Source organism: Monodon monoceros, unplaced genomic scaffold, assembly GCF_005190385.1.
Source record: "Monodon monoceros isolate NGI ecotype Baffin Bay Population unplaced genomic scaffold, NGI_Narwhal_1 Super_Scaffold_12, whole genome shotgun sequence".
NCBI lineage: Eukaryota > Metazoa > Chordata > Mammalia > Artiodactyla > Monodontidae > Monodon > Monodon monoceros.
In genome coordinates, this window is record NW_021703768.1 from 110,041,708 (window position 1) to 110,069,073 (window position 27,366).

At 48.2% G+C, this 27,366-nt stretch overlaps 1 protein-coding gene across 2 annotated transcripts; it reads left to right on the top strand.

Moving 5' to 3' along the window:
* The first annotated feature begins 1,533 nt into the window (after positions 1-1,533).
* Positions 1,534-27,245, top strand: LOC114892849 (solute carrier family 22 member 5). Of its 2 annotated transcripts, XM_029218165.1 has the most exons (10): positions 1,534-2,100; positions 9,207-9,310; positions 16,051-16,205; positions 17,186-17,357; positions 18,552-18,678; positions 20,416-20,516; positions 22,132-22,346; positions 23,891-24,073; positions 25,313-25,448; positions 25,803-27,245. In XM_029218165.1, exons 1-10 carry the CDS (start codon positions 1,708-1,710, stop codon positions 25,888-25,890), a joined length of 1,674 nt encoding a protein of 557 aa, XP_029073998.1. In that variant the 5' UTR covers positions 1,534-1,707; the 3' UTR covers positions 25,891-27,245. The 2 variants fall into 2 exon arrangements, with proteins under 2 accessions (XP_029073998.1, XP_029073999.1); XM_029218166.1 differs by lacking the exon at positions 25,803-27,245 and having other exon boundaries at positions 1,670-2,100; positions 24,603-25,448.
* Positions 27,246-27,366: the final 121 nt, after the last annotated feature.

Consider the following 27,366-nt stretch of genomic DNA (forward strand, 5'->3'; position numbering starts at 1 on the left):
CCCCCTTTTTATTTTCAGTGTAGAATACAATCACTATTAAATAGTTTATCCAACAGATTACATTTAAAAGTGTGCACTTAGTTCTCTTTCGATCACTAAGCCACTATTATTATAAAAAGGAAAATGCTCCAATGTTAAATTTAGCAACCCTAGTTCTAAAAGGCCTTAGAACAGTGTTGTGCAATAAGATAGCCCACAAGCTACATGTGGCTACTGAGCTCTTAAAGTGTGGCTAACACAAAGAGAAATGTGTTATAAAATGCACACTGGATTCTTAAGATTTAGTATGAAAATTTAAAAAATATAAGATCTTATTTATGTAAGAATGTAAAATATTTCAATAAATTCTATATTATGTTATGAAATAATAATGTTATGGATATATTGGATTAAATATATTATTAAAATTAATTTCACCCATTTCTTTTGACTTTATTATGTAAGGTTGCCCTACACAATACATCTGAATTTCATATGTCCCTGCGCATATTTTATTAGTATAAAATTATTTGTTGTTTGGGAGTTCTGGGTGGCCTGATGGTTAGGATTCCCGGCTTTCACTGGCGTGGGCGGGGTTCAATCCCTGGTGGGAGAACTGAGACGCCGGAAGCCACAGGGCGAGGCCAAAAAAAAAAAAAAAAAATTCGTTGTTTATCAGAAATTCAAATTTTAAATGGGTGTCCTATACTTTTATGTGCTAAGTCTGGTAACTTTATTAATATGACTACTAGAAAATTTTAAATTACAAATGTAGGTATTTATTCTATGGGACAGTGAAGCTTTAGAATCACCTAGTTGCTTTTTTGAATTACCCTTCAACTCTTAACTCTGTACAGAAATAACTAACCTGAGGGAAACATTTAATCCTAGGCTGGGATCGTCAGTAATCTCGAAGTTAAAATTTTACATTTGTTTGAAGTTAAAGGACAACAAAAGCGCTTGTTACAGACCAAAATATGAAAAGGGCATTTGGATTAGAATTAAGTCCTTGCTCCCAGGCTCTCCATTGGGGTAGTTAACGGTTCCGGTTTCAAGATAATCCTGGTCACTCTTACAAAAATGGGCGGTGTCAAGGGCAGTAAACTAGCAACGAGACCTTGGGCCAGTCACAGTGCCCCTTTTGGCTTCGGTAAGGGGTGGGGGGGCGATGCAGTATTTTTAATACCTGAGCCTAGCTTCCGGCTCGCCCGGGCTCCGCGCTGGGCCAGCGAGCTCGGCCTCAAACGCCGCCAAGGTCACGAGTCTCGCGGCCTTACTCAGCCCAGCCAGGGCTCCTTCGGATGTAAACTCAAGGATGGGCCCACCGAGGCCCGCCGAGGCCGACTCCACGCGGGAGCAGAGACCGGGTCCGAGCCCCAGGTGCCCGCGGCGGCCCGGGCCCGCCCACCCCCGTCACGCGCGGCCCAGCTCCGCCCCCGTCCGCGCCGCACCACCAGCGGCCTGGGCGGGCTTGGAGGCTCAGGCCCAGAGCCCGCCCCGGCCTTGCGCACTATGTAAGGCCGGTCGCTTCGGCGGGGCTGCAGCGGCGGCGCCAGGAGCTTGCGATCTCGTTCACTCGGCGGGCCGTTCCCCGGTCAGACTCTCGCTCGGTCGCGCAGTGGGGGCCCACAGCGCACGCGCACGCGCACGCCGCGCCCCGCCCCGCCCCCGCGCGCCGCCGCGTCCTCCGACCCCCGGCCGCGCGCCGCGCGGGCAACTGAGGGCGGAATGCGGGACTACGACGAGGTGACCGCCTTCCTGGGCGAGTGGGGCCCTTTCCAGCGCCTCATCTTCTTCTTGCTCAGCACCAGCATCATCCCCAACGGCTTCAACGGCCTGTCGTCCGTTTTCCTGTCGGCGACCCCGGAGCACCACTGTCGGGTGCCGGACACAGCGAACCTGAGCAGCGTGTGGCGCAACCACAGCCTCCCGCTGCAGCTGCAGGACGGCCGCGAGGTGCCTCACAGGTGCCGCCGCTACCGGCTCGCGACGATCGTCAACTTCTCGGCGCTCGGGCTGGAGCCGGGGCGCGACGTGGACCTGGAGCAGCTGGAGCAAGAGGGCTGCCTGGATGGCTGGGAGTTCAACCGGGACATCTACCTGTCCACCATCGTGACCGAGGTGGGTACCAGCTCCGCGTCCGGGGCCTGGGATCGGGGAGTAGGCAGGACCTTAACAGTCCTAAAGGTCGTGCACTCCACCCGCCAAGGTGAGCGCTGGATGCTGTCACTCCCTCTCCGCGACTCACTACACACTGGCGATGGTCATCGTCCAGCCAGGTGGCTCCGGAGAACTTTTCGTGGTGACTTCCAGAGAGATCATGGACATCGCAGCACGGGTGTCAGGCTGGCCGCCCATCCTGTTAGCTATCTTAGAGAGGAAGCCAAGAAGGCCCTGGCGACTCCTTGTAGATACTCTAAGATTCTGAGTAGTCAGAGACTTTAGGTGGGGGTGGGAGTGCTGAGGACTAGAGCTAGAGCTTGGGCCAAGGAGCTGTCACCATTTTTCCTCCAGCCTTTTGGCATCTATTCAGAGAGAGGGGAAATGCCCCTCTACTTTCTCAAACTTTTTAAGTTAAAGGAAGCATGGCTATAAAACTGTCTCTTGCTCCTTTTCCCAGTTACTCCTTCCCCACCCACCTTCACCCCTAAATGACTGTCTGGTCATTCCCCGTAAAGAATTGCTTACCTTTTGCTCAGGGTTAGCTACTAGCCTTTAAGGATTCATGCATCTGAAGATCCATTCAGGGTGACTTGTTGACCTGGAATGTTTTAGGATATTCTAAGGAAATGTCATTAGCCAGATTTAGTTAAAGCATACAACCTTAGTTCATAGGAACCAGGGAAGCCCCCTATTCATGTTTTTCAGCAGAAAATGAAAACCTTTCTCATGCCCCAGCCCCTTGGATTTTCCTTTTGGGTGGCCTTGTCTGTCCCCTGGTGACCTTGCAATCATTAAAGCTGGATGTATGATGTGATGTTTATTGATGCATGTGGATGTGCTTTGCATCATACTCCGACACTGGCACTCTAACTCCCTGTAGTCTCAGCAGAACTGAGCAAGCAGGACATTGAAAAGAGCACTTCTTTATAGGCTCCAGGGTGCCCGGGTTCACTGAGTGTCAGGATCAGGGGTTCAAGGATTAGGGAAGGCTTCTCGGAGGAGGAGGCTTCTCAGTGAGTCTGGAGTATAGAGCTCAGCAGATGCAAAGTCTGGAACAGCAAGAAACAACCTGGCAGGAGGGCAGAGTTCACAGAGAAGAGGCTGAAGGGCAGGGTGCACAGGTCCTGGTATGGCAGCAAACCCCGCTTGAGCCTCAAAGGGGCTTACAAGGGTTCTGGAGACCCTGTGTGTGTTGCTTCTGGGGGTTGTCACCCTTCAGGGGAGTCTTGAGTGCTGCCCCAACAGACGTGTGTGTGTGTGTGTGTGTGTGTGTGTTGTTTTTTGTATGTTTGGACATTTGATGTCCCCAGCATCTGTGCCTCCTTACTCCACATGTATGTAGTAGGAGTAAGACAAGAGCCCCACTGGGATCTCTGAGCAAGTGACATCATTCCAGTGTCCTCAGGCATTGTTACTTGAGAAAAGAGGTACTGATTAGAGGTAGCTGACTGTGACTTGTGGCTGACAAGTGCATGGAGTATGAAAACTTCCAGTCATCACAAATCCTTTGTCCTAGCCTCGCAAGTGAGTCTGTCACCCTTCTGGAAGCCAGTCTGTCACCGTTCTGGAAGCCAAGCATTGTGAAAGTAGAGGCTGTTCCTCAGACTGCAGGCAGAGAACACGGAGGGGAAGCCACAGTCCATGACTCAGAAGTCCCTGCAAATTCTGCTTCTGGCTGCCTGTGGAAGAAAAGGCAGTGAAGTCAGAAGTAGCTCATGGCATTTCTTAGGATTTTTCCCTAACCCCTGTGGTCCCCAACTTACTCTAGTCATTTGCTCTTTCTTTGCTGCCCCCATCATGCCTTCGGCTGAGAGTGGTGATGGCACTGATGAGCTCCCAAAGGCCAACTGTTCCAGAAGGGTCCTTGAGCTATGTTGCTGCCAATGTCAGCCTTTCCTCTTATATATTTAGCCTATTTCTTTAGCTGTCTTAACAGTTTTGTAAGAGCTTTGTGCCCTTTCACCTACTTTCAGGTTGTCAGTCTTTGCAGGGAGGCAAGATTAATATATTACTTAGCCCTTTGTTAGAGGATGCTGGAATGCCAGACTTTAAGTTCAAGGCCGCTTGTTCTCTTCTGGTGAACAGTCACTGTTGGAAGCTGTTGCATTAACATTCTGAGAGCTCCTTTTTTCGAAGGCCCATTTTCTTTCAACCTGGACCTGGCCTGCTGACCGTTGGAACTAGTCCTGTGCTTGCTAAATGTCTCCAAGACTGCCCTTTGCCCCAAATCATAGAAGTGTTTCTAAGTACACTGGTATTGAATTCCTATTCATGTTTTTTTGTTTTTGTTTTTGTTTTGCGGTATGCGGGCCTCCCACCACTGCGGCCTTTCCCGCTGCAGAGCATAGGCTCCGGTTGCGCAGGCCCAGCGGCCACGGCTCACGGGCTCAGCCGCTCCGCGGCACGCGGGATCCTCCCTGACCGGGGCACGAACCCGCGCCCCCCGCATCGGCAGGCGGACTCCCAACCACTGCGCCACCAGGGAAGCCCCCTATTCATGTTTTTCAGCAGAAAATGAAAACCTCAGGTCTCCTGTTTGATTTTTTTTCTTTGTTGAGGTTAATGTGTGCACATGTAGTACTAAACTTTGTGGTAGACTTAACATCTCTGTATCTCCTGCAAGTCCTAACATTGATGCTGGATACAGATTGGGTACTCAGGAAAATTTTTATTGAACGGATTAATGAATAATTTTGAAATCTCTAAAGTGTGAGAACTGAAGAAGAAAAGGACAAGTTTAACTTATAGAAGGGAAACTTAGGGGTGGTTGAAAGGCACTGACTGGAATATTTTAAAGTAAATGTAATCCCCCACTCCACAAACTGGGGCTTGCCCCTGCGTGGATTTGCAACAAGGCATTGGGACTGGCAGAAAGAAGGGGACACTATTTATGAGGTGAGAAAGGTGGTTCTCCCATGTTTCAGGAATAGTTTGGTGGTCCATGTGCTTCTAGGCTAGCCCCTTCTCTAGCCCTTCAGTCACCCCTGGAGTGCTGGAGAATCAGCCACCCCACTGTGCAGTGCTGCTCCAATACCTGAGTGTTTCTTGGCCCAGGACTGCCTCCTTCTCGGGGAACCTGGGTGATTTCTCAGGCTACCTGGGTCTGAGACACCTGCTTTTTGGTGTCTCCATAGCACAGCCTGTGGCCGGAAAGGTTCCTTTAGAAACTTCTAACTCTTCTGGCACCCGTGACGTGGGGTCTCTTCAGCCAAAACCCAGCAGTCCTCTGCGTCCCCTTGCTCCTTGCCAGCCTCTGCTTCCCAGAAGCCCCCTGCCCTGACCCTTCGCAACACTTTTACTCCCTGTTGTCCTAGAGAACCTCTTTTTCTGGACCAGCTTTTCCATCCGCCTTATGCGCGTGTAGTCTTGGAAAATAGGAGAGACCCCACTGTTATCTCCACGTCCACCTGAAGAAAAAGCCACATCGACCTGGGAGGCAGGCCCCGGGCTCACTCTGGGGTGGGGAGACCAAAAAGACCTGGAGACTGTGCCTCACTGGTATGCCTTTGCTGACTTCCCTCACTCTAGGAAAGCGCAGACCCTTTCCCCTGCCTTTGCAGCTCATGGCAAGTCACTTGCTGGGTCCCTGAAGGGCCCTGTGTGTGTGCAGTCACAACAGACCCATCTGGCCATGAGTGGTCAGATTGATAGTCTCTCTAGCTAGCTGAGAACCGACATCCTGGGTCAAAGTTCTGACAGTTGTCACAGAGAAGGTGTGAGGGAGAAAGGAAAATAATCTGTTCTAGAGAATGAAGCTCAGGGTTCATCTGGGCTTTGGGCAGCCAAGCCCAAGGACTAAACCCAAGGGATAATATGGTTCGGAAGGTTGACTGTCCTTTTATCCATCTATTCACTCACTCACCTAGGTACCAAACAGCTACTGAGCCTCTCCTCTGCAGGGCACTGCCAGGCTTTGTAGAGGATATGATAGCAAATTCTTTTTCTTCTTCTTCTCCTTGCCCTGACAGCCTTGGGGCAAGGATTCACCGTTAACTGCAGCAGGAGGCAGAATGAAATGTGTGTAGAATACATGGCATTCAGTAACAGGTAGTGCTTACCAGTGTGTTTGACCATTGATGCGGTCAGCCTAGGTACATCTCTGGGAAGAGCTTCTGCCCTGTGGGCACAGGCCCTATCTCTTTTTTCTTCCAGCCAACTCACAGGTAAGGACATTTAGTCCCAGGGAACTACATCACCTCTCTACTTCCCATAACTGAGAAGTAGCACAAATTACATACTGCGTACAAGAGACACAATTTCTCTTTCTTCTTAAAAATTTTAACAGCTTTATTGAGGTATAAATGACATAAAACAAACTGTACATAACTAAAGTATATAGTTGGAAAAGCTCTGAGATATAGATACAGATATAGATATACACACATACACATATATATCCATGAAGACACCACCACTAGAAAGGCACATTTCTGACCAGGAAGGGTGGCAAGTCTAGGCTCCTTGCAAGGGTTACTCCCAGATGTTTTCAGTTTGCACCTGCTTTCATAGCTAACCCAGCTGAGGGGTAAGGATACTAGACTCATGACCTAAATCTTAAACCTACACATTTAGTTCTAAGGTTGATCCCTGTTATCATCAGCCAGTACAGCCCATCTTTCGTACCAAGTGGCAGCATCAGTGAGCTGGTCTGTAGCTGCTTTAGTCGCAGCTGCCAAGCCAGGAGCTCAGTATAGAAATACTACATTCCTCTATAAACACAACAAGCCCGGGGTACATAGCCTGGACTCTATGGGCTTGTCATCGCCCCCCGCTCCACCTGCCACCCGCTTAAGGGGGAGTCAGGCCAAGTCCAAGAGCCCACTGCACTCCATCTGGTGGTTGACAGGTAAGTGGATGGGTTGGCTGGGTGGGACCTAGCCCGTGCCTGCCCTTCTGTTCATTTTTTGAGACCTGTTATCTTTCCTGACCCTACTCACAGGCCCCTTGTGGCCAGGAGGAAAGAAGTGTTAACCCATGCTTGCTTTTGGAGGGCCCAAAGCCAGGCTGTGAGAATTGTTGAGAAATGTCAGTAGTGGATAGAGAGCCCAGTTGGACCAAGTGGTGGTGGTGAGGCTGCAGGAGCCGGAGAGATGCTCTGGGGACCTATTCCAAGATGAGCACTACAGTCACCTTGTCTCCTGCAGAGCATAGTCTGACCTGGTTCCAGGTGGCACCTGGCCTTGCCAGTCCAGAAGTCCCTAGAAGCCTATATTGGGAGACCTGGCATGGGGAGGGGGTGGGGTTCCACCCCAGAACTCACTGCAGAAGCCTCTGTGGGTTTCTAGTCTAGCACAGCCATATCAGTCCCCAACCTTCACGAGAGACCTATTGAGAAGCAGCTACTGACTCTATTCATTTTTTTAATTTCTGTCGCTACAAAAGTAGCACATGCTAGGTGGGAATAGATCACATCATATTCAAGAGCAGCAATAGGCATAGTCTGGTCCTGAAGCTCCGCCTAACACCCCCAGAGGCCAGCACCCCATCACCAAGTCCCTCAGCTCTGACTCCCCCGCTACTCCCATCCTGACTTCGGCAGCCCTGTCTGGATGGGGGCTGCCCTAGGAGCACTCACCCTCCTAGAAGGGAGATGGTATCTGGGTGCTGGCACAGCTGAGGCTGCAGAGGTGGGAAGGCTGCCATAGCCTGAGTGATTGGGCCTTGGTGCTCCTTGCTTGTCTTCTGCTAGTCTGGCCTTCTTCTAGATTTAGGAGCTGGTAACCTCCAGCTCTTCCTGGAGTGGGGATCACCACCCCATTCTCAGTCCATCCAACGTGCGTGCTTGTTCCAGAGTGGAGAGCCAGGCATGTGGCTCTTATCATCAGCTGCAGGGGTTCTTTGTGTCCACCCTAAGGGCTGCCCTCCGGCCCCCTCTGAGGTGCCTGGAGGCACTGTGCACACACTGCCCAGCAGGGCCGAAAAGCAGACTTGCTTTTCCCTCTGACCCTGGCCTGGAAGAGATGCTTTATTCTTGGAAGCCGCACACTTCCTGGGAGCCAGCAGGCCTCATGGAGGGCAGGCCTGCAGCCTGGTGCCAGGCAAGCCAGGGTCTAAATTCCCTAGAAGGCGGCCTTCTTGGTTACTACTGAGCACCACCTCTCTGTTGTGGGAAACATTTTTCTGGGAACGACCAAGCTTCCTATTTTGATTTTTCTTCCTTCTTTTGGCCCTTGTTAGGCTGGAGCAACCTAATGTCTGAGTGTTCAGGTGCTTCCCCATGCCCATAGACCTCTTTCCGTGCTAACTAAAGACGGAACTCTACACTGGGTACTGGGAACCTCAAGCACTGTAGCCTGTTCCCCCCCCCACCCCCATCACTGTTTCACAAATGGGGAAATTGAGGCACAATGAGGGGGAAAAATCTTGTCTGAGGTTGGGTAACTGGTTAACAGTAGAGTAGAAGCTAAAACCCAGCTTCTTGACTGCCAGCTCAGAGCTCTTGGCTGTAATTGGGCCTAGTGTTGGCACAGCATCAGGGATCCCAGCTCTAAATGTCAGCAGAAGGACCCAGGGGTCACTGGCCCAGAGTTGAGGCCTGAACAGAGCTGAAGGAACAGATCCAGATGGTGCATACCAGGCCCTCTGGCCTCAGTCCCTCACTGGAAGCCTTGACCCTTAGAGCTACAGAGCCCTGCTCCAGAACCACTCCTATGCCACCCCTGCCAATGACCTGAACCCCACTGAAAGGGTGCCCTGCCCCACCCACAGCCCCAGCCTCAGCCCAGGTCCTTAGAAGCGACCGTGAAAAGCCTCGCCTCCTCCTGGGTTGGCACATGGGCAGAGTACTTGCTCCCAGCCTGTCTCCCCATCTCAAATTGGTAGCAAAACAATGAGGCTAAGAGCTGTGAAAAACAGGATGGTCAGTCTCCCTGTGAGGGGAAACCTGCTCTTTGCCTTGCTGCCCGATGAGCCATCGCCTGCCTCAGTGAGCTCACACACCCTTGCAGTAATGTAAACAGAGCATGCAGGGATGCAGGATGTTCTGATTTCATTTTCCAAGAAGCCTTACATTTAAAACATTTTTAAAAAGAAGTGAGTGATACATCCCTTTGCTCCTCTTTCAGTGGAACCTGGTGTGTGAGGACGACTGGAAGGCCCCGCTCACGGTCTCCTTGTTTTTCGGGGGTGTGCTGGTGGGCTCCTTCATTTCGGGGCAGCTCTCAGACAGGTAAGGTGGGTGTCTACTCCTGCAGCTGCAGGGCACCTCAGCACAGAGCAAGGTAGTGTTCTCTCAGCCCAGGGCTGTGTGTTTTAAAAAGGCGAAGGCACATCTATAGTATAGACTCCAGACCAAGTAAAGAGAGCCAGCAACCTCCTCTCACTAATGCTTGCTGAGTGAAACAACCTGAGCCGAGTGTATACATGATCCAGTTGACCAGGAAATATGCCACAACTTACTTCTGCACTGCCTGCTGGCCTTCCCTGGGTGAGCGTAACTCTTTGGCATCTTCAAGCTTAGGAGAGGGAGATACCACACACACGCATGTCAGCTGTGTTGTAGATCTTAGGGCATTCCATAGGTGGCTGCCTCTGTGTTCCCAAAACCATTGCTCTTTCCTCAAGGTGAGAGGTCTCACTAGCCAATGGCAGTGTGATGGGCAGAACTCTTATGTCCACAGGGCTGATTCCCTTTATCTAACAGGCTTGTGGTTATGGCATTTCTCAGCAATCAGGAAGTGTGCTGGTTTGACCCATAAGCAGGTTATTTGTGTAATTCCAAGGCTCTTAACTCAAAGTCCATGGCTTAGGGAGTTCATCTCCTCTGGAAATCCCATACAGAATTTTAGAGATTGTATGTGAGCATTTTTCTGGGGAAAACAGTTCCATAGTTTCCATGGTGTTCTCAGAGGGGTTTATTATATTGTGTCTTGTTACCCCAGAGCTTCAGGGTCTGTGAGCGAAGCCCATGGCAAGAAGAGCAGCCTTCAGCAAGGTCCTTGGCCACACTGGGTCACCCAGTGGAGAGGAGTCCCAGCATCGTCCCAGCAGGGGGAGTCTCTAATAGAGAAGTTCAGGGTGAGAATGTCATCCTGCCTTAAGACTACAGCCATTTTATCCTGCAGCAGACATGCAAAGTGATGTTTTGGCATGTTTGCATCTATGGATTAATGCCGCTACTTGAGAAGTCTTTCCTCATAAGAAATATGTGCATTTCTCACTAGATTTGTCTTTTCCAGAGTGTCATCTAGGGATTTTTAAAAGGGACAAATTCCTACAGTCACCAATGAGCATTGAAGAGTTAAGTAGGCTGTGACCACTGACTGATGATTCTACATGAGCCTGAGACACTTACCCCTTAGGGGAAAGGCCTTTGCTTCCCCAGACCCTTAGCTTAGCAGCAAGCATCAGCTGATTACTTACATTTATTTAATGAACACGGAGCACCTAATATGTGCCATTCACTCTTATGAGCACTGTATACCAAGTGAAAAGGAACAACAAATAATTTAATCTTCATAACCCTATGATGTGGGAAGCATTATTATTTTCAGTTTATAGATGGGAAAAAGCCCAGAGGAATTAAATGACTTGCCCAGAGTGGCAAGTGGCAGAGCTAGGATTCGGGCCCAGAGTCCTGATCCTCTGTTTTGTGTGGACTACTGTTCCAGGTGCCTGCTCTTCTAGAACTTGCCTTCTAGCAAGGCAGAATGTATTAAAGAATTGAGGGAAGTACTTGTTATCCTTTGTGGTGGTAAGTGATACAGGGGAGAAGTACAGGGTGCTCAGGGAGGGTCTGACAGAGGAGACCTGAGACGGTGAAGCATTGAAGCATGTGCTGGGGGTTGAAAGATGAGTAGAAATTAGCTAGCTAAAGGAGTGAAGAGAGGAAAGAATGTTCTGGGCAAGAGAGCCAAGAGTACTTAAGCCTAGACTCAAGCGAAGGCATAGCACACTTTAGGAACTGGAAGAAAGTGTTGGTGGGGGGTGGGGGGTGGGGGTGTGAAGAGTGGTATAGAGACAAAGCAGCGAGGCAGGCTGAGGCCCAAGCAGAAGAGCAGGCCGGGCTTAGCAGATGACAGGAGTCTGGGCTTTCGTCACAGAGCAGTGGGCAGCTTTTAAGAGTGTGACATCATCAGACTTGCATTTTTACAAAGTTGTTCAATAGCTTTGTGGAGAAAGGATTGAAAGGAAGCAAGGAGGATTGTGGAAAGACCAGTTAAGAGGTTATCACAATCATTTATGCAGGAAATGAAGGTGGCTTGGACTAGGCTGAGGGCGGTAGACATGGGGAGGAGTGGTAGGAGGTAAAACCAACAGGACTTGGCTATGAGTTGGACATGGGAAGTCAGGGGAGGGAGACTTCTGGCCTGCATAGCCGCGTAAATGACGATACCCTTCTCTAAGAAAAAGCACTCTGGAAGGGGACCATGTTTGTAGGAGAAGATGCTGAGTTCAATTTGAACATACTGAATTTGGGGTAACTATGAGACTTAGGGGTCTCATAGGAGGAATGGAGTATGGAGTTGGATGTATGGATAGGGTGCTCCGTGAGAGGTTTGGGCTGGAGAAACACGTTCGGGAATTGTCAGTTGATAGAACCCTCATCAAAGCCCCGTAGGTGGATGAGATTGCCTGGGAACAGTATAGAATGAGAGGAGGGCATGCCCTGGATGGAGCTTAGAGGCCCTCCCAGAGGGGTAGTGGGAATCCCCCTCTCACAGGGTTGGGTGGCAGCTGAGACTCAGAGGAATTACCTTCATGTGAAAGACTAGGAGGAGTTACCCCAGTTACAGAGTTGAAGCTCAGTGCATTTTTCTGGTCAGCTGTGTCTTGGTATAGGGAGAACTTTGTGGGCTGGCCTCAGAGCCGTGTAACACCACGATTACCTGAGGAAAGTGTTTAAGTTCCCAAAGATCTGCACCTGAGGAAACAGTAGAAACAAAATTGGTGTGTATGTTGAGGACCACCTTAGTCTTCAGAAGGGCTAGTACAGGGTTTCTCAAACCTTTAGACATTTTTTTGCCAGCAGACTTCATCTTTTAAATAGGATCGTTTAAGTTCAGTCAATGAAATAGCTAAAAATGTGGCTGTTCTGGCTGCAGCACCTACCTTCAGCTCCCTACACCACCCCTCAAGCTTGTCTGCACCCCCTTGGAAGGCCCAGGGCTCTGTGGGATGGACAGTTTACTCCTAAGTGAGCCAATTCAAAAACCTAAGCCAGGGCTTCCCTGGTAGCACGGTGGTTGAGAGTCCGCCTGCTGATGCGGGGGACGCGGGTTCGTGCCCCGGTCTGGGAGGATCCCATGTGCCGTGGAGCGGCTGGGCCTGTGAGCCATGTCTGCTGGGCTTGTGCGTCCGGAGCCTGTGCTCCGCAATGGGAGAGGCCACAAGAGTGAGAGGCCCACGTGCCGCAAAAAAAAAAAAAAAAAAAAAAAAAACCTAAGCCAAACAGATTACCTAACAGCAGTGGATTCATGCCCTCCAGAGTTGTCTAGAATATCAGGTTTTTATATAGGACTCCTTGTTGGAATATGAATAAGCCAAAAAGTCAAAAGCAATTAAAATAATCCTGGGCTGTCAAAGCATTTTATCTGACGTCATTGAGTTACCTCTATGTGCAGAAATAGAAGGGAGGCACAACTCTGGGAAGAAGTAGCTGATATTTCCTATTTTTGTAGGCATGTGTGTGTTTGACCTTTTGTTGACAGACTTTAAAAATGAGCATTTCTTACAAATTAAAACTACAACGAGGTACCACCTCACACCGGTCAGAATGGCCATCTTAAAAAGTCTACAAATAACAAGTGCTGGAGAGGGTGTGGAGAAAAGGGAACCCTCCTACGCTGTTGGTGGGAATGTAAGTTGGTGCAGCCACTATGGAGAACAGTATGGAGGTTCCTGAGAAAACTAAAAATAGAGTTACCATATGATCCAGCAATCCCACTCCTGGGCATATACTCGGACAAAACTATAATTCAAAAAGATACGTGTCCCCCTATGTTCATAGCAGCACTATTCACAGTAGCCAAGACATGGAAACAGCCTAAATATCCATTGACAGATGAATGGATAAAGGAGATGCGGCACATATATACAATGGAATACTACTCAGCCATAAAAAAGAACGAAATAATGCCATTTGCAGCAACATGCATACAACTAGAGATTATCATGCAAAGTGAATTAAGTAGAAAGAGAAAGACAAAAGCCGTATGATATCACTTATATGTGGAATCTAAAATACGGCACAAATGAACCTGTCTAAGAAACAGACTCACAGACAAAGAGAACAGACTTGTGGTTGCCAAGGGCGAGGAGGGGAGGGAGAGAGATAGACTGGGAGTTTAGGGTTAGTAGATGCAAACTATTCCATTTAGAATGGATAAACAACAAGGTCCTACTAGATAGCACAGGGAACTATATCCAATCTCCTGGGATAAACCATAATGGAAAAGAATATAAAAAAAGAATGTCTATATGTGTATAACCGACTCACTTTGCTTTACAGCAGAAATTAGCACAACATTGTAAATCAACTCTACTTCAATTTAAAAAAATAGAGAAAAAAATGTTAGTGGCTATCAGAGAATGCAGCTGATTTTTATTTTCTTCTCTGTGCTTTTCTATATTTTACAAATGTACAATTTATGCATAAATATCAAAGAATAAAAATAGACAAATATTTCTTTAAAAAAAGTGAGTGTTTTCTGGCCCCAACCCTGGATTGCCAAGGACTATAGCAATGTAAGGGCTTCCTGAGTCTTCCTCTTCCCTACTATCCAGAGAGCCCTTGGGAAGGGAAAGCAGGGTAGGAAGGGCCCTCCCCTTGGTTGGTGTGCAGGGCACTGTTGTTACAGGACAATGCAGGGGAGCCTCCTTTTAGGTCAGGGTTGCTCAACCTCAGAACTGTTGACATTTTGAGCCAGAGACTGCTGTGTTGTGGGGGACTATCCTGGGCATTTTCGGATGTTTAGAACATCTCTGGCCTCTATCTACTAGATGCCAATATCATCAAAAACAACAAAACCCTGTTGTAATGGGAGGAAGCAGCAAACTCTTTACCATGGCTGAAGGTCTTGTGCAGTCTGGCTCCTGCCACCCTCTACTGAACAGCTGCCCTTCGTGTTCACCATGCCCCTCTAGCCACAGTTGCACATGCTCTTCTCACAGTCACAGTGAAGAATTCCCCCCCCACCCCACCCCCAGCCGCGTGCTGTGGCCTTCCTTGACCACGCAGGCGGCCTCCTTGGGATCCCTGGTTTACATTACCCTGGTTCCTTGTTCCTATCAGAAATTGGTAAATAAAAGATGACACCATATGATTAATATTGGCCTCCCCCACTGTACTGTGAATATCGTTGAAAGCTTGGTCCCTCTCCCCTACTCCCCCTTGTCAACAACTTCTTTTCCTTTGGGTCTGGTCTCAGTGCCCCATAATCAGGGAGACCTTCCCTGAATGCCCACGTCCCCAGCCCCTACCTCCAGTCCAGGATAGGTTCCTCTGTTGTGTCCCTTGTGGGCCAGGATGCTGTTCCTTCAGTGCTCTTGTTCCAGTGTGTAATTGTACATTCAGCAGTGTTGTTCGATTAAAATATGATTACTGTCTGTCTCACCAACTGTAGACTATAAGCTCCTTGAGGGCAGAATCAGTGTCTTTTTTTAATTCAAATACATCCGTAGTGACTAGTATATAATAGATGTTCAAATAAATATTCGTTGAATGAACATAGGTGTCTGCTAGCCCTGGGCAGACTTAAGCTGAATCTGCTAGGTTGAATGAACTAGGTTGACTTGTTCCTCCTTGTTGTGTCACTGTCTTTAAAAGCAAACAAATCCCAAAAAAACCCAACATTTTTTAAAATTTGAAAATGAACACAGGTACAGAAACCACACAGAACAAATGAGGCTTAATGAATTATTCCAGGGAAATAACCATATAAATACCACCAAGTCAAGAAATAGAACTTTGCTGGCCACCCAGAAGCCCCATCCATCTGTCCCATCCCAAAGACAACAGCTTCCCTCACCTATAAGTAAACACTAGCCTGACTTTTATAATAATCACTTCCTTGTGGGTTTTTTGTAGTTTTATCGTCCAAATGTACATCCTTAAACACAAGTTTAGTCTTGCCCACTTAAAAATTTTTGTATGTCTTTTAGTCTACTTTAACCTATGGATTCTCCATCCTTTTCTTTGCCTGGGCTGTTCTACCTGTAGAATTTCCCCGTTTGAATTTTGCTAACTGTATGCTTACGGTACAATTGAGCATATTCCTCTTTTCCCTGCATTTCTTGCAAATTGCAGCTGGATCTAGAGACTTCATCAGATTCAGGTTCAGCCCCTTTGTAAAGACTATAGGAGTCATGCGATGTTCAAGTGTCTCTCTTTATGATGTTAGCAGTCATTGAAACACAATGCCCATATCTCTTCATTCATCGGGGGTTGTAAAATGATGATGTTCTAGTTTTGTCACTTTGGTTTCATTTAATAGTTGGAATACTTTTATGAAATGATACTCTCCCTCATCTGTTATTGGTAACTGTTCACCATAGTTTACATAGAAAAGTCAGGACAAATGTTTTCCCCTTTATTTACCAGTTTTCATTTATAATGAATTGTTTCTCCATCATCCTCCAAAGTAAACCAGCTCTTTTAAAAAAATAATAAATGATGAATGTATGAATTTAAGTATAATGAATGTGTGTCAATCCCTTGTAATCACTGTCTTAATTCTGGCACTGCCTTTTGGGCAACCCTGGTGCCCAGGCTGCACATTGGTCCTGGTGAGTGGGGAGGGGAGTAACAGCATAGGGACTGAGAGGCCAGGATTGCACCTGCACCAGCTGCCCTGGCAGCAGTGTCCGCGACCCCTCCCTGAAATGACTCTGGGGAAAGCCCCTCTTGGTGGGGCCCATTCCTGCTGCCTTCTCCCAGCTGGTTCTCTGTCATTCTCCTTTCCTTCCCAGGTTTGGTCGGAAGAATGTGCTGTTTGTGACAATGGGCATGCAGACTGGCTTCAGCTTCCTGCAGATCTTCTCGAAGAACTTTGAGATGTTTGCCATGCTGTTTTTCCTTGTAGGCATGGGCCAGATCTCCAACTACGTGGCAGCATTTGTCCTGGGTATGGCCATCAATTGGGAGTCGAGTACTTGATCCTGTGTTTCACCATCATCCCACCACCTGCTTTCTGGAGACAGCTGTGATGTCCCTCCAAGGGAAGTGGTCTCTGGCAACACCGACCAGGGATTCTTGATGAATCCAATTAGTAGTCAGGGAAACTGAGTCTTCCAAGTGCCTAGCCTGACTGCTGATTTCCAGTTCTTTTCTGGCCCCCGAGGTGTGGCACCTTGGTCTCATTAGTACTCATTAGTACTCGATGGCCATTTTGCCGGAATTCACCTAAGATCTTAAAAATAGGGCTTGCCTCTGCCCAGGGCTGGGGTAGCTAAGGAAACAGGGAGGCATGACATGAGGAGCAAGGGCCATGATTGGCAGGCTCACCAAGGAAGAAAACTGCCTCTTCTGCAAAACATAGTGGCCAGTGAAATCGACTGGCAAGAATGAATTGATAGGAGTGGGCTTTAGTCACATGACCTTCAGGGTTTTAATTGAGTCCACACTGCAGGGCTTTGGCCTGCTCTCACTGAAAAGTTGCCAGTCTCACTGTTCAGAGGCATCTAACTCTAGCTTATTGGTCTTTGGGTTTCTTGGGTTGATTGTTAAAAGGATTATTTGTTTCTCTTCACAGTTGATAAAATATTTTTCCTTAAAGCGTAATAGTCAGCATGTGTGGCCTTACTAGTGACTTCCCCTTTAATGAATCTCCTTCCTCAGTGAGGATTAAATTTTGAGGCCTCACGTGGCATCTTTAGCATAGGGCTTCAGGAAGTGATGACAGTTTCATGAGAGAACTGTCGCTGTGAGGCCACAAGGAGGCACCCGCAGCAGGTGGTCAGAATCCCATCCCTCCCTAGGGCTTGGAAGCTTCAAGATAATTCTGCCTGCTTTCTTATCTGTATGTTGAAAATTACACACAAGAAGATTAATAAGGAAATAACCGGAATTAAAATACTAACATGACTCCTCCCTTGTTTTGAACAGGAACAGAAATTCTTGGCAAGTCAGTTCGTATTATATTCTCTACGTTAGGCGTGTGCATATTTTATGCATTTGGCTACATGCTGCTGCCGCTATTTGCTCACTTCATCAGAGACTGGCGGATGCTTCTGCTGGCGCTGACGGTGCCGGGGGTGCTGTGCTTCCCACTGTGGTGGTGAGTGTGTGGCCCTATGCCCGGTGGTGCCCACCAGCAGGATGTCTTCTATCTGGCCTTCACTAGGGGGCAGCAGCAACCCACAAATCCCCATTTGGGCTCACAGAGACAGAAAATTTAAAGTCTTTATAAGGTGTTTCAGAATGTTTTTCCATACTCAGAAAAGCCAAAAACAAAACAGCCCCAAGACATCAACAGACTTGTTCTCAGCCCTGTGCTGGGTTGATTGGAGTGCAAGGAGAGGAAAGAGCAGTAGCTGCGAGACGATGGAGTTTAGCATAAGCTCCAGGAAGCTATCAGACTGCAGGACAAGACAGCTTAGGCCCTGGCTCTGGTTGTATGTTGCCGCACCCTCGTGCCAGAGGCACCGGGAGAAGAGGGAGCACGTTGTGCGAGTCCTCAGGGTAGCTGGATGGAGGAAACCAGGCTCCATCTGAGCCTCCAAGATAGAGGTTGGACAGGCAGAGAGGAGACCGTTCCATACGGAGAAAGAGAACACAGCCGAGGGGCTGAGGCAAGAATCGCCCCTTGCAGGTGGGGATGGTGAGATCACTGGTCCACCTGGATGTGAGAGCATTGCAGAGCATAGTAGGAGAAGATACAGAGCAGAGATGGTACAGCTGAGTCCTAGTTATGACCTAAGGGCAGGGGCTACCTCATGAGGTAGAAAATAAGATCCATAAAGTCTCAAAACACCTAAGTGCCTTATGGAGAGTCAATTGGATGAATCAAGGCGGGGCAGGGGGAGGGGGGAGAGTGAGGAAAAACTAGAGGCTATAAGAGGCCAGTGCAAAAGCTGCTGTGGATGCCAGGCACAAGCAAGGGAGTATGGCAGGGTAAGGGTCTGGGCCGGGCTCAGCCCATGACAGAAGCCAAGCTTCAGGAGCCCATTTTGCGCCTGTCTACTTAGTGTCCAGCAGGTGGCACCACCACTCTTCAGAAATGGAGGTGGCCAGCCAGGGGAGGAATCCCATCATGGTGTGTCGGCCCCTCTAAATTTTGTGTACTCCAGTGAAATCAGAAGCTTGCACTTACTGGCTCTAGTATGGTGCACCTCTTAGCTTCTGGTTTGGAAACACCAAACATCCCTCAAACCTAGCTCTGGTTCTGAAACCCTCTTTCCCACCTCCACTTATGCTCCACCTGGTCTGTGGGAAGGGAAGGCCTCAGCGAGATTGCTCCTTGTACTTCCAGGTTCATCCCTGAGTCCCCCCGATGGCTCATCTCTCAAGGCCGATTTAAAGAGGCAGAGGTGATCATCCGCAGGGCTGCCAAAATCAATGGGATCATTGCACCCTCAACCATCTTTGACTCAAGTGAGGTGAGCACCATGCCGGAGCTGGTGGGAGGGCCTCGGTGACCATGATTTTAGGGTAGGACCACACAGCCCTGAAGCCCTCCCTTCACACGGGAGCCCAGCTCTCACCCTGCCCAAGCCCCAGCTGCCCCCAAGGCAGGTCCTGTTAAAATTTAGAAGTTGAGAAGGTGCCAACTGCGTAAACTCCTTCACCTTTCCGTGGAGTTTAGGTTTTCATACTTTATATAATTATTTTCTAAGTGATCATACAGTCAAACCATTACTTTTAATAATAAAAACTCTTTATGAGTTAACAGGTCTTTCATGAAATTGGCATTTTGGGAAATCATTGTTTCTTATACCTTAGGTTGTTTCTCATCTTAAAAAATAATACAAGTACCTAAAGTATGAAGCAAAAATAGATTTGGAGTTAGAAATGTCCTGTCTCCTTCCGCCCACCAACGGGGAGTTGTTGATTATCGTCTTGGAGCCAGGTCCTTTTTGATATCCGCCCTCCCCCTACCCCACCCCTCTCTGCAAACCCTGTTCTCACGCGCCATGAGTAATTTCCTGGCTCTGCCTGATTCCTGGGTCTTGCTTCTCCTTCCTGTTCCCTCTCTTTCCACCTCCTCTGCAGCAAGCGGTTTTCCTCAGTCTCATGCCTCTGAGAAGAGGTTAGAAATTGTCATTGCTGGCTGATGGGGTTCTGGAGTGTGTCCCTGCTCTGACAGGAAGACAAGGTCCTGGCTGTGAGAACAGCCACCAGCAGTCAGTCATACCGCAGTGCACAAAGGCATGCAGATGCAGACTTGGGGCTTGGGAAAGAGAGACTGGTTATTATAGGCAGCACAGAAGCTGCTGGCCACTGACAGCCCTGCCGGCCTCATGGTTAAGCGGTGGCCCAGCACCAAATCCCACTCAGCACATCCTAGAAAGGACTCTGGTGCACAAAAGCTCAGGGAGGGGTAGGTGGCAGGGAGGGCTTTTAAGTGAGGTGGCCTCTGTAGCTTTGCAGAGGTCAGTCTGGATGAAACCGTAAGTCCCACTGGCATCTTTGTGGAAATGAGGCTATTCCAGGGGATCCATTAAGTCAAAAGTTGACCTTTTGTTGAACTGCTAACTCGGGAAAAACAAACTCCAAAACTGGGTTTGCTTAAGAAAGCAACATCAGTGTGTTTAGATGTGTGGTTTATTGATGTCCTTGGCTGTGCCAGATTTCATAGGAAGTTACTCAGAGTGAAGCTGAGGTCAATTTTCCTGTTTTTCTATCTGAAACTTTTTTCCTTGGAAGTAGACCAGTAACTACATGGTATGAGGACTGAAAACATTAATTCTTTTAAAATATAATATGAATAAACTACACAGCCAGTTTCTCTCTCTGACCCAGAGAGGCCGGGAGCCAACCTTGGAAAGGAATGCGCAGAGGCCTCCCTGGAATGTGGCCATTGACGGGGCTGGAGGTTTTGCCGGGAGGGGGCAGTCAGCTTGGGCCTCCTCCTTGGCTGCATCGCACCAAGGGCTGGTCACTTACTTTTCCTCCTCATTCTTGTTCAGTAATTTGTTATCCACAAGGCCCGGTGAAGCCTTCTGCAGCCCAAGACATAGTCACTATATGTACCCTTCTTTTCAAGCAAGAAACATAAAACACTCCCCAACTCGGAGACGCAGAAAGCTAAGATGCCAGGGTTTCAAGTATGTTCCTGGGTCTCTGAGTCTCCAACCTTCTCTCCGTCCCGTACCCTTGTCATGTTGTTCCTGCAGCTACAAGACCTAAGCTCCAAGAAACAGCAGTCTCACAGCATTCTGGATCTGCTCCGAACCCAGAATATCCGGATGGTCACCATCATGTCCATAATTCTGTGGTGCGTAAGTGAGACATACCTAAGGCCTCCAGACAAAGCTTCTGGCAGTGTCTGTCAGGCCTCGCATTTGCAGACGTCTCAGATCAGAATTGAAAGCCTGTGTCATCAGAAAGTGGCAGGGATGTGCCTTGCAATAAAAGAAGTGGGCATGTCCCAGTTCTTAACGGAATCTCAGAAGAGGAGAACGAAAACTGTTGTGGGGGCTTTGGGGGGAAGATATGGGATCTTTGGGGATCCCTCCGGGTCAGAAGGCAAATCGCTGTTCACATTGGGTCCCTAGTTTAGTTGTTCCTGTTGCCTGTGCATCAGACAGTGACTGAGGCCTTTAAGAAGTTCTAAGTGAAGACACCGTGTCCTTTCAGTTATAGAGGCTGCTAAGTATGTTCTGGAAATGTGGAAGCAGGACATCCTCCCTCTGGGATGTTTGGAGACTGTCCTGGAGGCAGAGCCATGGCCTACATGTCCTCGTCAGGTTCCTTCTAACGAGGCATTTCACCAAGTGTGTCAGGGAGGGATCTGTGATTTACCAGAGAAAAGGAACACATCCAAGTGCCTAGATAGCATTTGCTTAGTGGCCAGACCCTTGGGATTACAAGTGACTACCTGAGCCTGCCAGGGAGGAAGGCAGACTTCATCTCAGAGTGCTTATTGCTGGAGTCAACAAGCCTTGGCAGCCAGCCACCCATTTCCAAGGAATGGCACGGGATCCCTTAGGGCAGTGCACCGCCCCTGAGTCGGCCTCAAACAAAACCAGCTTTCAGCCTGCACCACAGACCTGCCAGCCTGCGATGAGTCACCCTTCCATGGTTCACCCAGGCACCCCTCCTGCTCTGGATTTCCCAGGGACTCCTGTACATGCCCTTTTCCCTGATTGTACCAGCTGTGGTTTCAACCTGCAGATTAGTTAAAAACAGTCTGATTCATACTGGTCTGGTTTGCCAAAGAGTGTTGACCATCAATAGAGAGAATGCCTACTGGGGACAGAGTCTAGGCCAGGGGCAGCGGGGGGCATGCAGATGGCCCACTGGGAGCTCCCTCTCCTCCCCATGAGTCCTGTGGGGTTGGGGTCACCTGCTTCTGACCAGCCTCTTCCTGGCTGGTCGCCCCAGAGGGTCCGCCAGGGATCTTTCTCTAAATGTTTGACCTAATGATTGTTCCTTATTTTATCTCATCAGTCTTATCACACCCCAGTTGCTATCTGCCTCCTTACTCATACCCTAACTCCTTCTGCAATTGTTGGATTTGGGAGGTTCAGAGAGTAGGGAAATAGGCTTTTGTGAGTGCTTTAGCTTAGGATTTTTAAAGCCGAAAGGCAGGTTGGAGTATTTTTGGTTTTTGATTTTTTTTTTTTCCAACAAAGTGAATCTATCTGAATTATATGTCTTTTTGCTGGAATGCTTTGTTTAGAAAGCTCTGAAAGTGCTCTGACCCAGAAGGTACCCTGGTCTCGGGGGAAGTTATCTTTCTTTCTAAGAAGTAAGACTCAGGGTTAAATCTGCTGCCCTCCTGGTAAGGATAGTTTTGAATTTCCTGCAATAATTATATTTTAAAAGTTGTCCAGGTTGGGAGGCACGTGGATGCCACTTCTCCAGCTTTTTTCTGCATTCTGTTTCAGGATGACCATATCAGTGGGCTATTTTGGGCTTTCCCTTGACACTCCTAACTTGCATGGGAATGTCTATTTGAACTGCTTCCTCTCGGCTGTGGTTGAAGTCCCAGCATATGTGTTGGCCTGGCTGCTCCTGCAGCACCTGCCCCGACGCTATTCCATGGCCACCGCCCTCTTCCTGGGTGGCAGCGTTCTTCTCTTTGTGCAGCTGGTGCCCCCAGGTAGGTACCATACATGTCTGCAGTCTGGGATATCCATTGAGTCACTCAGTCTCTACCATACTGTCTCAGCCAATTAATAAAGAGAATAAAATTATGCCATTACAGCTCGCCTGCATATCTGTGTTCTCAGCCCACAAGTCAAGAGAAAGTGTCTCCTGGGACCAGACAGTCATCATGGCCTGGGCTTTGGGGGAGAAGGGAGAGTGACCCTGTGGGGCTAACGGTTGATTGTACTCTCTACCCAAGTTAATGTATGTGTGTGTGTTTTTTTTTGCAGAGTGAGGGGGAGGAAAGAGGGCCATCCCCATGTCTTTTTAACCTGGCCCTATCTTAGTCATTTATTCATTCAATAAGTAGCTGTGGAGTGTTTACTGTGGGGGAGGCACTGTGCTTGGGGCTGACGGTGCAGAAGTAAAGGAGTCGGGCAGAGCCCCAGGCCTTCCTGGCACTCAGACTCCAGTTGAGAAGACAGACAACAAACAAGTAAATAAAATGCTTGTTATAGTACAGACTGTGTTACCTTTAATAATGACACTGAAGGACAATGGAGAGCTAGTTTATATAGAGTGGTCACAGACAGTAGCCCTAAAGAGGGGAAAGTTGAGCAGAAGCAGATGAAACGATGGAGAAACCCATGAGAAAGTCTAGGAGCAGAACATTTCAGGCCAAAAAAGAGCAAAGGCCAAGACCCTGAGGAGGCAATGAGCCTGGCACACTTGGTAAGAGATGAGGAGAGGAAAAAGGGCGGGGCCAGGCCACAGCGTGGCTCTCACAGGCCAGTAGCAGGAGTTTATTTGTAAAACCATCTTGGTATCCCACAGAAGGGTAGGAGGCAGCCCTCTGAAAATTCATAAAACGGTTTATGGATCCTCATGTCCATCATGGTACCGAGAGTTGTCATGGGTTTGGGGGCCTCTGGTAATCATTTGTGGGCCCCTGAGGCTGGCAACACTCTGCACAGGAAGAGCACCCACTGCAGCATGGCTGGGAGCCTAGGAATGTATGTAGAGGTTCACACCAGAGCTCAGGGAGACCCACAGGCCACTCACAGCATCTCCTCATTGGCACAGTGAGCAGGAGAGATCCGAGGATCATTCATGAGGGTCTGCTGGTCTGTGAAGTGTTGCATAGAATGAAAGCGTAAAGTGAGTTATAATTGAACTTCCCATTCATCCACAAATCCTTAGTTAATTCCACAGTGCCTCCAGCATGAGGTTCTGGGGTGCCAGCTGCCCCCTCTGACACACATGTCTTTAATGACTTTTGGACTGGAGAGCAGGTTTCTCTGGGTTATTGAGGGGCTCGCTCACTCTGGTGGTCTTTAGGCTGAGGAGAAGAGCATGTCCTCACACAGCTGCAGGTCCCAGCCTCCTCTCGGTAATCAACTTGGAGGGACATAAGCCCCTTATCCCACAATAGGAAGTTATAGAAACTTTCCTCCCCCACCCTTCCCAGGGAGAAAGTATGTCTGTTTCAGGCAAAAAACTAGTAGCAGTGTGCCTTGGGTTGGTGCCTTCTCCTACTTTCTTCCCTTTGCTCTTCAGACTTGTATTATTTGGCTACCATCCTGGTGATGGTGGGTAAGTTTGGAGTCACTGCTGCCTTCTCCATGGTCTACGTGTACACAGCCGAGCTGTACCCCACAGTGGTCAGGAACATGGGTGTGGGAGTCAGCTCCACGGCATCCCGCCTGGGCAGCATCCTGTCTCCCTACTTCATTTACCTTGGTAAGTCCCGTGGGTCGAGCGCACACAGGAGGGATGGGGTGGAAGCACTGATTGGCTTTAATGCGACCTGGGGATGGCTTGTTAACAGGAAAGCAAGCACACTCAGCAAATGTGATCCATCCAATACTGGATCTATGCCTGGAGAAGGTTCCTGTCTGGGTGCACCGTGGTGGAAGCGCTCATGTGGAAAACAACCTATAGACAGCTAGAAATTGATGACAGTTGAGGGTTTTTGTATCTGTTTTAGCCTTCCCAGGCCTTCCATCAGAGAACGTAATTCCCCTATGCTAAGAAATTGCAGCGTCGTTTAGGGAGCCAGTGTACTAATTGGGGAAATTTCTTCTTGGAATCATAGTTTATAAGGAACAGGAAGGGAAAGATGTCTATTCTAGAGGTCTGATGAACCGAGAATTTCTGTAACTTGAAGCACTTAACACAGCAGTTTTACACTGTGCATAGATCTGCCTCGTACCATTTTATGTAATAGGGCCCCAGTTTTATCTTTCTCAGAATTATTTCCTCATGGCAGCTGCTGTCCTCCTGCACATGCCTAGGTGGCACATCTCTGGGGACGGGTGGCACCCACCTTGGGAGTACTCAGAGTGCTTTGTGAACATGCTACATAGACCTGACAAGCAGAAACACCTTCTGATCTGGCCTGAAGACAAATCGAGTGGGTTGTGACACATCTGGAGAGGTGGAGGAGTTATTCCTATCCCTGGACACATACCTTGAGTTCCTTGGAAACCCAGCATTAGGAAATAGGGTGTTTTGTGGGGTTTTTTAATTAATTAATTTTTGGCTGCATTGGGTTTTTTTAAATTAATTTGTTGATTAATTTATTTATTTTTGGCTAGAAAATAGGAATAGAGAGACTTCGCTGGTGGTCCAGTGCTCCCAGTGCAGGGGGCACAGGTTCGATCCCTGGTTGGGGAACTAAGATCCCGCGTGGTACACAGCACGGCCAATAAAAAGGAAATAGGAATAGAAATGGCCCAGGCCCATCCTCCCAGGCTGCACCCATCCCCCCATCCCCTGCACCGAGGTGTTGCTGCTCTGTGCCAACTCTGGGTTCTGTGACCTGCCTAGGTGCAAGATTCCAATATGGCAGCTCAGAATGGGAGATGCTGAGGCTGAGAAGGCAGGTGATCCCTGTTAGAGTCCTGGGGACACAAAGGGAGGGAGGGAGACCATGTCAAACTGCACTTCCGGCTTGGGGCTCTGTCTGCTTTGCCACAGGTGCTTACGACCGCTTCCTGCCCTACATTCTCATGGGGAGTCTGACCATCCTGACAGCCATCCTCACCTTGTTCCTCCCAGAGAGCTTCGGCACCCCACTCCCAGACACCATTGACCAGATGCTAAGGGTCAAAGGGTAAGGGGGCCTCCTTCTTCACAAAGTTAATGCACTGGGTCTGGGCCTGGCAGAGAGTTCCCCACGAACTCAGAAACGCCATGGACTAGTTTAGCCATAATAGGATCAGACATGGCCGGGTACTTATAGCTTGTTCTCTCTGGCCAGACCCAGACTACTGGGTCACCATGAACATCTCGACAGCAGTAGCAACTCAAGTAGTACAGAGACAAGAAGAAACCTTTCAGAATCTGCTGTATGATATTTTCCCTTTAGTGAGATAACCTCAGCTCTGGGGCATTTTTTGTTTGTTTTGAGACTGGTAGACGTCTTTTTAAGATTTGTTTCTAACATTTGTTTGGCTTGTTCTTCTAGAATAAAATACAGGCAAACTCCAAGCCACACAAGGATGTTAAAAGATGGTGAAGAAAGCCCCACAGTCCTTAAAAACACAGGCTTCTAACACAACCTCCAGTGAGAAAGTAAAGAGGAAAGACCGTCTTGTCAGAAGTGGCTTGTGCAGACACTGAGTCCTTCAGTGGCAAAGGTCTTTGCTGTTCATTCTGTGGACGCTGTGTCTGCCTTGCTCACGGATGGATACCCAGACTCAGCTGCATATGGTCCTAGAGCACCACCTTCCCTCCAGGGACACCATGGCTACTGACGGACAACTTTGGGTAAATCCTAACTATTACAGTGATGGACTTGGCACTTCCTAAGAAGTTAACTACTCACTAGAACCAGTAGGATTTGGAAGAATATGAGAGACAATTGCTAACTTTACATTTTAATTTCAGACTGCCTGAAAAGGCCCCTGATAGAACTGGGGGTCTAGTTCTCCACCTCCTCACCCTGCCAAAAAATCCTTTCCCTGTTTCCCACTAATGGTCCACTTTAGAGGAAAAGAAATAATTTCACAGGGAGTCTGATTTCTCATACTTTCTCAGTTACAAAGGATATTAAATGGGATTGTTGCTTCCCCAGGGCAGGAGAGCACAAGTCTGGGGAAACCTAGAGGTATTTCATATGGAGAGGACAGCAGATACAGAACAGAGACAAGTGCATTAACTTATGAGCTCTTGGACCACTCAGAGTGACTACTGGGTAGACTTGTTTACATCTGATCAAAGCACTGGTCTTGTGCAGGCCCATAGGAGATTCATCACTGAATCTACTATTCTTGTTTTCCACTACTACGTGAATCAAGTCTCCTAGCTACTATGGTTTCTGATGTATGGTTTGAAGGAAGTATATCAATGAGAAAGAGAGACGAGCAAACTTGTCTCTTCTCCCAAAACTATAATATGGATTTTGATTGTGTTTTGCTTGTTGTTTGTTATTATGTCTTTTTTTCTCCTTAAGTTATTTGCACTTCAGAATAGACTTAGGAAAGGCTGGTTCCTTAGCCTCCTGGTTTGTGTCTTTTATTTGTTTGTTTCAACCCAGAATCACTCTGGCAATGGTCCACAGTTGCCACTTGTGCAAGGCCTCACCAGCCTTAGCTACTAGCACTTTTCTGGGTGCCAAAAATGACATCATTGTGTGTGTTCCTTTCATGAAACTTAATCATGGAAAAAAATTACAAAGAAGAAAATTAAGTCGTGTTCACAGTCTTTCAGAGTTGCTCACTTCAGTGGTGTAACATTGGGAGATATTTTGTGTTCAGCGTAAAATTGTCTTCTCTTTTCTGATTATGCTACCATGGTACTTCTAAAGCATATGCTTCACCTGGTTAAAAACAAAAAAGTATTTTTGTGAAAGCTACTGAAGTGCCTTGGGAAATGAAGATGTTTTAATAAATTAAATGATTTTTTAAAATAATAACAACTGCCCACAACTTTTATTTCCACAGTTTGGTGAGCCATGCCACACCATCACATCACTTTTCTCTATATCAGCTTGGGCTAATTCTAACAGTGGTTTATGATTAGTCTCTAAA